This window comes from Prunus dulcis, chromosome 2, assembly GCF_902201215.1.
Source record: "Prunus dulcis chromosome 2, ALMONDv2, whole genome shotgun sequence".
Classification (NCBI taxonomy): Eukaryota; Viridiplantae; Streptophyta; class Magnoliopsida; order Rosales; family Rosaceae; genus Prunus; species Prunus dulcis.
This window is the reverse complement of record NC_047651.1, coordinates 12294641-12305399: the sequence shown is the minus strand read 5'-3', so window position 1 is coordinate 12305399 and position 10759 is coordinate 12294641. Positions and strand designations below refer to the sequence as shown.

The window sequence follows — 10759 nt, the reverse complement described above, 5'->3', positions numbered from 1 at the left end:
TGCTCTTTTTCTCCTGATCCTACCTTTGTGTCTGCCTGGCATTGCATATGCTCGTGAATGGGCTCGTAGGAAATTCCCCTCAAGGTTCCCTTCGGACAACTCATCTACCTTCAATTTAGTTGACCCTGATGATCTTGAGCTCCATAAAGTACTCATTGCAGGAAGTGAAAGCACTAATGCCACAAGTGCCACAAATGCTAATTCGCTTGGGATGACAGACACGGAAGGCTTTTTCAGGTGTTTCAAATGTTTTGGGAAGGTGATGGAGAAAGGCAGGTTGACAGTGCTAGGTGAAGAGCACTCAGCTAAGCTGCTTGTACGCCGCCGGGATTTTTGGCTATACTATGCTGCATATTTTTGTGGGGGAACAATTGGGTTGGTCTATAGCAACAATCTCGGTCAGATTTCACAATCACTTGGATACAGTTCCCTGACTAGTTCTCTAGTCACATTATACTCTTCATGCTCCTTCTTTGGTCGTTTGCTCTCAGCTGCCCCGGATTTCCTGCGTGAGTATGTATCTAGAAAACTAATGCTTTTAACAATTGGAGAATGAGAAAAACCATATGGAATAAAAGCTAACCAGCCTCTTGGTAATGCAGTAAGATCTACTTTGCAAGAACTGGATGGCTTGCAGTTGCTCTGGTGCCAACACCAATTGCCTTCTTTTTGCTTGCTGCATCAGGCAGTGAGGCAATGCTGCGTGCAGGAACAGGCTTGATTGGGATAAGCTCTGGCTTTGTGTTTTCTGCAGCTGTTTCAGTTACATCAGAGCTTTTTGGGCCAAACAGCGCTGGCGTAAACCATAACATCCTTATCACCAACATCCCAATTGGCTCACTCCTATATGGCCTTCTTGCAGCTCTGGTGTATGATTCCAATGAAGGAAGCTCAATAATCGGGGTGAGCTTGTTAAAGGATGCAACATTGTGCATGGGTAGGTCATGCTATAGGCAGACATTCATATGGTGGGGCTGTATTTCAATAGTAGGGTTAGCTTCAAGCTTATTCCTATTCCTACGGACCAGGACTGCTTACAACCGCTTTGAGAGGAACAGAAATCGGACACAAGTCATGCAGCCCTACTCACAGTCCTCCTCACAATCCTCCTCACAGTCCTCCTCTTAGTCTCAAGTTCACATATTTCACATATTTTAATAGTAACTTCTGGAAAAGCTTATAGATGTGTGAGATTTGAATGAGAGTTAAAAACATGACAACATAGATACAAGTGATGAGTATATGCTTGTTTCTCTGACTAGGAAGATAACGAGATTACATGTAACATAGAACTTAAGATGTCAGAAAGAAAATGTTAGAAAGTTCTGTAGATGGCTTCTTATCATCTCTCACACGTCTGTTTTTGTTTAACTTTCTATTGGGGTATGACTTTCTCATTTTAATCCAAGTGTAGAAAATAGATCTGTTTGCACAGCTTTCCATCATCATACTAAAAACTGAATACTGTTTACTACTATCTTATCCAAGACCATCAGGGATTAAAGCCCGTTTGGTTCAAGGAGTCAGTAGCACAAGTAGTGAAGTGGTTAAAAGAATAGATACTTCAAAGTAAATTTACAAAAATATGTGAATAACGAACAGGAATGCAAGAACCAGGCATGTGATCTAGTACATCAACTACCCTAATCCTAACCCTAACCCTTTTCCATATTCCCTTACTACCTGGGCTAGCCCCAAACCTTATGAACCGATTCAACTTTTACTATCTAAACTACTCCAATGAACAAGAGTTCAAACAGACAGATTGTTTTTGTTCTCTTAAGCTCCTACTCATTACATTTAAGATTTAACTAACCTAAACATTCTTATCTAAAGTTGGCTGGGAGACAACCAAATTAGATTTAACATAGACTAAACAGAGAGCCTAGAGTTTTAATATATGTGTGACATCCTCTTTCAGTTACATCAGAATTTAATTCGTGAAAATTCAGTCCTTCAAGCAATGAACCGTGATGGCCACATAAAACCTCCACACTAATCAGAAAACAGAGATCACAATTACTATAGTAGATTATGAGACGTTCAAAAATCATTCCTCAAGTTGTTTGATGCATTTTGAGCAGCAGATTAGTTAAACGGTAAGAAATTATTGAAGAGGATTGTTATAAAGTACACTACTAAATTACGTTCTTTAAAGGTATTCGAACAATAATAGATGCTCATGTTACTAAAGTATCGTGTCAAATGACACCATAACTCCTAGACTAGAACACATGGACTCAAAGTCATACAATTCTCGCATCCTTAATAGGCTCTGCTAGAGTTCCATCAAATTCAAATCATATTAGCTCCCGAAAGTAATCTCATTCGGGAAATTGACAACATCCAGTAAAAGACAATACGTCATATGCTATTCGAGAACAATTGGTGCATCTACATTATCACCACCGAGCTTGTCTAGAAATTCAGATGAGATGTCACCTCTAAGAATTTGGACTCTGAATACTAGCCTAGTACTGCTGCACTCTAGTTGTTCAAACACACATGCATCTCCAACCTTCAAATTGTTGTCAACGGCAAACGCTCTCCAGTTATCAAGCCTTTTATGGCTGGATGATCCATGATATATCATCTCCCAGTTCTTGCCCCGAAACATGAGAACCGTAGGGATTGAACAGGAAGGTAGTGTTGCACTAAATTTGCCTGGGACCACCTGCTCGAACAAATGATTATTTCAACGAATTTGACTAATTAAAGTGAAGAAAATGATAATCCCAAATTAGAGAAATAGCAATGCACAACATTATTGTCTACAATTGCAAAGAAAAAGAAAGTTTCAGCAGTAGGTAGATTATTTTTCGCTTGAACAAGGCAACCCTTTATTTAAAACTAAGACGTATATGAAAATTGCCCATGCATTACGCTCATGAAACAAAGTGTTACTTCATTCCAATGATCAATTGACAATAATTAAGAGATAGATATCAAACAATTTGATTATGTAATAAAATTGGCAAATATGATCATGTAGACTGGCACCAATAGTTAAGAAATTGACATAAGAGGAAGTCTCACCACCATTTAAACATGGGAAATTAGGGAATAATTTACCAGTTGGTACAGGCATTTGATATTTGTTTTCGTGAGAACCACATCAAAAAAGGGTTTCCCAGAAAGTGGCCAAAATTCATCCCCTTCCAGTTCAATCACGGGATTTGATGTGAGTAGGTCTCCCATTCGAGGTTCTCCCTTCATCAACTAGAAATTAACAAAGAAATTATCTGCAAAAACAGTCATAATACTGATGAAAAGATACCCAACAGTACAAACAAAACACAAAAATCATCTCATGATGAAAAAGAGGGCATGAATTTTAAAGGATATGGAAAGTTGCAAAGAATTTCACAAAACTTCAGAATTATATGCACTGTAGGTAAAAAATTATTAGCAATAATCCAAAAGGGTGAAACATATAGAAACTAAAGAGACTAAACATAAAGTTTGTCAATAGACAAAAACAGTATACCCATCTGTTGGGTAGGCGTTATGACATGAAAATTTTAGGCATTTTCTTATGAAATCGACAGCATTCACCAAATTTATACCTACTTCATACGGTTATGGCCTCCCAGAAAAATGGGTTCAGTGTCAATGACGGCAAGAATACACACTTACACGCCAACACCCACCAAAAACTAAGGGAACTCAATAGAAACAGATATTAAACAAAGGGCTTTATATGAAGAAATCTTATAAGTAATTGAAAAGGCCAGGGATCTGCCACAGTTACAAATCTCCATATAAAGCTTTTGTAAACAGCCAATACTATGTTGTTTGGAGCAAACTGTTTCTGTGTCAACATTTTCTCTAACTAAGTTGTTATGCACCCTATTTGTCACTCACATTGTCTGACATATATAATGATTTTTGTGTTGCTTAATAAATGCGAAGGTTCTCATGTTCCTTCTTTACTTACAGGATGGTTGATCATGGATATGTGTCACAGAGAGCTCATGAGGAGCAGAAAAACCGAAGACAGTACAGACCTATTATTGACCATGATGGGCTCCCTCGGCAGCAATCATGTAACCAGGTAACAGATAATAGTATTATTCCTGGAAAAATTAACTGGTCATGATACTTGTATTCTTCTCTAGTGGGAACTTGTAGGGGAATTACATATTTTTAAGTTCGCAGAAATTGGTTTCTAATTGGAAACTACGACATTATAATCAATTTCTTTTGGAACTTGATTTAATCTCTACTTCATAGTGGTTTCCTACCTTTACTCTCTCACTTTCTCTCTGCCCCAATAAATATATAAGTTTTTCAGAAAGTGCCAAGAGGTGCAATTTAAAATAGAAAAACATACAAATTAAGACTAAGAACACGTTGACTGTAAAGGAAGGGAACATAAATGCAGCCTTAAAGCTCGCAATTTGCCTATATAGATGTGAAATAGATGCAGATACTTGACTAAGCTCATTTCTCTGCTGGGGTTTTACGACTCTTTCTTGCCATGTTAGATTAAGTAAATGGCTCTTAGAATTATAGTTTTCTTGCCAATAATCTTGAAGAACAACAATGTAATATTTGACATATAATCATATTCTCTGTTTCATCAATCATTCAAATCTTCTCTTTCAGAAAGTCAAGTTTAGAGAAACTTTGGCGTGTAAAATAGCTGGTCATCTTTTTGAATGAGGGATCATAGTTTCAATCTGAACTTTTTGGCGAAAGTGAAAATGGAAGAATTTCGAAAACTAATGACAGTTCTCATTCAGAATCTAGACCCTTAATTAATCAGAAAAAATGCACATGCAGAGGGTTCCTATATTGATTACTCCAGTTGGATGAGACTATGTTTTCTAAAACATAAAAAATATGCTAAAGCAAAACAGCAATTAAGCAGAATTAAGAAGAGAAAAGATAGTATAGTTTTACTCTACACACAAATATATTGGCATTTTTTCACGTCGGAATGAACAAAAGCCAGTATATTTTTTTGCTCTACACACAATTCTAAGAACACGCAACCTTCTGATCTGGCTACATCTCTTAGAATTATAGTTCTGATCTGGAGTCATAAAAAATAAAGGAAAAAAAAATGGAGGCAAACAGAATATCAGCCACAATTACCAGATTGATGAGCAGACTGGGGGTTCCTATATTGATTACTCCAGTTCTTTTTTCTTCGATCTTCCTCCCTGTAACACCAAACCTAACTCAATTTCTGATTTACTTCTCAATTTTCAACATGACAAATGAATAAACCAACCTAGAAAACCAAAAGAACGTTAAAACCAACCTTTTTTTTTGCGAAACCTAGAAATCCCTTTGAGCTAAACCCGTGCGATGAGAGAAGGATGAGGCGCAGCTGGAAAGGCAACACTCGAACGCAACATCTGAGAGGAAAACCGATGAGGGCGGTTGGATTCGCAGGGCGCCTCCCAAACGAAAATCGACGGCCCCCGACGCATCTCCAACAATGAACTCTGATCTTCCATCGCTGCCCCCCAACCAGCCCAACCAGCTAGTTCGAAATCGATTGGAAATGGAAGGCTTCTCTGATCGAACGAAACGTTGGCAGCGGAAGAGATCCGAAGGGGAAGGGGCAAAAAGGGAACAGAAGAAAAGACATAGTGGAGGGCATTTTGGACAATTCACTGTGCTAAAGAGAAAACAAAACGGAGAACAACAGTAAAATGAGGAGCATTTTCGTCATTACACTGTTGCATAGGAACAATGTCTTTAGTCTGCATCCGTTCATGGTTGTTCATTAGCGCTGTTCTCCCCAGCCACTCACTCCATTAACACTTTAGTTTTTAAATCCAATCAAAACAAGATTATTTTGCTGAAAGACATAAAGTATTGTATAATTTATTTGCTGACTTTAAACGAAAAGCATGTTATCCAACCAAGATTATATCAAAAGGAAGAGAGAATTATGGCAGAGATGAATGAGAAGCAAACAGAAAAATTTCAGAAACACACAACACCTCAAGCATTAATACCTGGACTAGACCAGGAGGGAGAATTATTTATGATGTATGATATAGTAGTAAACTTCTTTGGTTGTGGTGTTTTGGTTGAACTTTGTCTATTATAAGTAGCCTCAATTGAATTTGATTTTTGGTATTTTTGTTGAACTACGTATTTTGGTAATGGCATTTTAGTTGAATTATGTATTTTGCTAGTGACATTTTAATTGAATTATGTATTAGGTTTAGTTCACTGTGTGATAAATCCGTTGATGTATGGAATAGCATTGTTAGTGAAATAATGGGTGGGATGAATCTGTGTTTTGAGTAATTTGTGCACCAGTGATTTTCTAATGAAGTTAGGTAACAACTGTATTATCAATTCATGAAGGTTTGTAAGTCGCATGCATGAATTCGATAAGCTTGTATGGTTTAAGCCTCCTTAGTTAGATAATGCACACATGATTAGTATGTAATATTATTATGGCAGAGAGGAATTACTTTTGATTACAGAAAGGAAGAATAGTTTTATGTTGTATTATTTGCTTCAACTCGTTTGAGTGTGTTGCATACGATTCTCTCCTTGTAATTTTCTTGTGAGAGTTAATGGTAGTTTTGCATTCGTAGTTGAGTGCTAGGTGAGTCGTGTTCTTGCATGTTATGTCTAGGCTCTTAGTATCTTTAACGTATTCATTCTGGTCATGTGTGGCTATGTTGGGAGTTACATTGTTGATGTCGGTGTACTCTCCCTGGACTAACCTTTTGATGGTTACTGTACTTCTATCTTTGTATTAACCCTAAAAATTGAGTATCTGTATCCTAAAAATTGGGTATATTCCTTCAGGTTGTGTATTTAGGCGTAAATTTCCTAAAATTTGAAATAGCATAGTCTAATTTTCCCTCCTATTTATTTCCGGCAATTTTGCTTCTAATTTATCTTCTTTTTTGCTGAGAAGTCTTTGTTTCTTTCTTTATTGACTTGTGTTGTTAATTTGCACATGGCTTATTTATTGTTTCACCCCTGAAACGGATGCTCGGTCTCACTTTATCCCCTTAAACTGAAATTTTCTCACTTAACACCTAGAATCTCTAAACATTGCTGAAATTTTCTCACTTTACCACTTCTGTCGTCCATTATTTATCTATGTTGTCTCTTATGTCTAACTATCTCTCTCTCACCTCACTCGCTTTGCCTATCTCTTCTCTCCCCTCCCCCATCTAACCCCCATCGCACCCCACCATTCTCTCTCTCTCTCTCTCTCTCTCTCTCTCTCTCTTTGCTAAGAGAGAATATGGGGAGTGACTATTGAGAAGATTTTTTAAAAAATTTTGAGTAGTGGTGGTTTGGGCGTGTTGAATAATTCCATGGAGGGTTAGGTATGGGGTAGGGGTTGGTTTTGGCGAGGGGAGATGAGAGAAGAGAAAGGCATATAAGAGAAAGAGGCAGAGAGAAGAGAGAAGATAATGAGCTAAAATTACTGGAATGTCCATGTCACGTCATCACATTTAACGGTTTTGTGGATGGAAATAGATGAAAGTGGTAAAGTGATAAAATTTCAGCAATTTTTAGAGATTCAAGTGGGTTAAATGAGAAAATTTCAGTTTAAGGGGGTAAACTGAGACCGAGTGTTCATTCTAGAGGGTGAAACAATAAATAAGCCTTTGCATATTTTGTAAAGGCTGGTCTGACAAACTAATCCCATGTGGATTATGATATTTATAGTTCTATAATATAAAATTATGTCTTTAATCATTACCAATTTCTAATTTTTCATTCTTCTTGTTTTTATTTTTAGCACAAGTGATATTGAAAAGGTGGGATTCGAACATAGGACCTCTAGTATAGGGAAAACTGCTCTTAACTATTTGAGCTACGTGTCCCTTGCTTCCACTCTACTTGAGTTCCAATAACGCCACATCTCTGATCACCTTTCTTCAAGTTTAAGCAAAAATCTTGATTTTTGAATTTTGAGAGCCATTAAAGATGTGGCACACTATTAATCACTGGGGTCCCATTATACTCTTTAAATATATGTCTCTTTTTTTACTGAGTTTCGTTTATCGATAAGAGTAGTTTAGACCATTACCTGAGTCTCTATTATCGAATTTTTATTTTTTACTTTTTCAGAGTTATTAATCATATAAAGAATTCAGCATTTTTCCGTTTCATACTCGTATTATACATGTACGTACATATTTTTAAATAATAATTTCGTTTTCCGTACACGTTTTAAGACTCCGTAAAATATCTTTTTCATGTTTAATACATGTATGTTTTTACAAACTTTTCAATAATACACACAAATTCATGTATTATACACATAATTTCACATATTATTGAATTAAAAATATATATTTAAATATTTAAATATATTATATTAAAATATTATATAGTGGCCGAACTTTTCATTTGTAAGTTGTTAAAATTTTGCCGAATAAACACGGACGTATTTTATTCGTATTTTTCTCGTTATGTATTTTACTAACTATGAAAGAATTTAAGAGGCTAAGATTAATTCTTACTTGTTGTAAAAAAAAAAGGCTTAACTGCTACAGTGCCCCTTGGAACGTTGGTCAATTCTCACTTTACCCTTTCAAAGTTAAAGTGACCCACTTTGCCCTATTGACCAAGGTTTCGTGTATCATTTAACCACTTTCCGTCAATGCCATTTCAAGTTCTGTTAAAATGATGACGTGGCAGGGGTATATTGGTCAATTCAACTAAGCTGGGATTTTTCCCACCAATCTAAGGTTGTGACGTGTACTTGTGGACCCCATCTCTAACAACTAATGTAGCTAAAACAATTGAATTGATCTAAGCTACCTGGCGAACCAAAAAACCCCAAATTGGCTTCCTCCTCCCATAGAAGAAGATAAAACCCTAGAAATCAGAGATTGGGTTTCCACAAAAATTGAAGATGATAATTGACAGAGGGGAAGAGTTGGATGTGCGGCACCGCGTTGCTTTTGTGGGAAGATAGCTCGCTTACAAACTACGTGGACTGAGGCCAACCCACTTCGAAGATTCCATGTTTGTCCAAACTCATCAGGGGTAAGTTTTGTTCTTCAAATTCTGTGAATTGGGTTAATTTTTATTATTAATTTCTATTAATGGTTGATGCAGAGGAGGAAAAAGGATGTGGGTTTTTTGTTTGGATGGATGTTGAATTTCCGCCTAGAGAGAAGGCTCTGGTGAGTTGGCTACTTGGAAGATTGAAGGAACTTGAAAACAACGTTGGGCGTCGTCAATCAAGAGAAAGAACGTTAATGGGTTGGCTTATTCTTTCCTGGGGTTTATTAATGTTGTTGTTGTTTTGGCAACTTCTCGCCAAACGGGCATCATCGTCGCATCGCGTTGCTTCTTCTTGCCTTCAAGTTTTCAAAACCAACTCACAACACTCTCCCTCTCTCTCGATCGTATTCTCAAACCCTACCTCTAAAATCTCCAAATCTCAATTTTCCATCCCAAGCTTATTTCCTCTTTTCATTTTTGAGTTTTCAGAGATTATAGTGGCTGTTTTGTTAAAGCTGGGGTCCGCAAATCCACATCAGTAGGCCCAACGATCGGTTTAGCTACATCAGTTGTTGTGGGGTCCACAAGTACATGTCACAACCTCAGATTGGTGGGAAAAATCCCAGCTCAGTCGAATTGATCAATAGACCCCCCACGTCATCATTTTAACGGAACTTGGAATGGCGTTGATGGAAAGTATTTAAGTGACACACGAAACCTTGGTCAAGACGGCAAAGTGGGTCACTTTAACTTTGAGGGAGTAAAATGAGAATTGACCAATGTTCCAAGGGGCACTGCAGCAGTTAAGCCTAAAAATAAATGCAAGATGGTAATTTTTCAATCTCTTTGCCAACCAGAACAACAATTTCAAATAATGTTTTATAGATATAGTAGTAAGAGAGGTGGTATTATTCTTTATGTAAAGTGTTGTTCAAAAAGTGAAGTAATTACCAATACCACTCCCACTCAGCATGCAGTTCTCTACGACAAATAATGTATGTAGTAACATAATTTAGTAGTAGTCGAGAAAACAATGTAGATCAAAGGCAAACATTCCAATGAAAAAAAAAAAGAATAAACAATTAAACTCTTAGATTGATTTATGGATACGTTGAAACTAGCAAATTAATAACTATAAAGTATAAACTAATGGAAGTAGGCCACAAAATTTCAAAATTGCTAGGTCACCCTTCTTTGCAAATTCTCAAACTAGAAAGCTAATGTTTTGTATCTAGCAGAATCTCTCTTTGTTAATTGTCTTTCCCGAGTAGAAGGGTACTTGCAATACACTTATAGTGGGACCTAAGAGGGGCAAAGTAGGTTTATCAATGTAATGACTTTCGAAATCACGTAATTTCTAGTAAAGATACCCTTGCAAGATTGCAAGAGGAATTGTCAAAGGCTGATCAGGTTGAGCAATGGTACTTTTCATGCTGTTAGTTCTTACTCAGGAATTTTTTTTAATTAATAGTATAGCTGCATGGAGTATAAATGTGCGGCTATACTTTTTAAAAAAATTTATAGAAAATAAAAAGGCCGCCTAGGCACTAATACTCAGCTCCTTTTTTATTTAATTTTTGTTAATACATATTACAATAATGATTCTATAGTGGGTCTTTTTTCTTAATTTTTTTTTCTAATAAATAATATGGCTGCACGACTATATTTTTAAAATATAATAATAAACAACTCATTAAACGTACGCATTTGGGCCTTGTTGGGTTGGCTTCTTCAGGTGCTAAGAGTTCTCGTGGAGCCCAAATCAAACTCAATCAGAGCCTAATGGATATTTCAGTCAAGTCAT

At 36.6% G+C, this 10759-nt stretch overlaps 2 protein-coding genes across 2 annotated transcripts; one reads left to right on the top strand and one right to left on the bottom strand.

The window, feature by feature from the left end:
* Positions 1-25: 25 nt before the first annotated feature.
* LOC117617569 (protein NUCLEAR FUSION DEFECTIVE 4-like) lies at positions 26-1403 on the top strand (the record flags this gene model as incomplete). Its single annotated transcript, XM_034347001.1, has 2 exons — positions 26-513; positions 603-1403. Coding segments are annotated over 2 exons (1014 nt in total), but the record flags the coding sequence as incomplete, so codon positions are not given.
* Positions 1404-2371: 968 nt separating this feature from the next.
* Positions 2372-3198, bottom strand: LOC117618144 (B3 domain-containing protein Os04g0386900-like). Its single transcript, XM_034347759.1, has 2 exons — positions 3073-3198; positions 2372-2674 (listed from the first exon to the last, which is right to left on the bottom strand). Exons 1-2 carry the CDS (start codon positions 3196-3198, stop codon positions 2372-2374), a joined length of 429 nt encoding a protein of 142 aa, XP_034203650.1.
* Between the last annotated feature and the right edge of the window lie 7561 nt (positions 3199-10759).

What these genes read in the sequence shown, in the direction of transcription:
- LOC117618144 (XM_034347759.1), bottom strand. Translation starts at nt 3,198, where the DNA reads ATGGGAGACCTACTCACATCAAATCCCGTGATTGAACTGGAAGGGGAT. An exon ending in TCAAATGCCTGTACCAACTG is followed by an intron (nt 2,675 to 3,072) that starts GTAAATTATTCC and finishes TTGTTCGAGCAG; the next exon opens with GTGGTCCCAGGCAAATTTAG.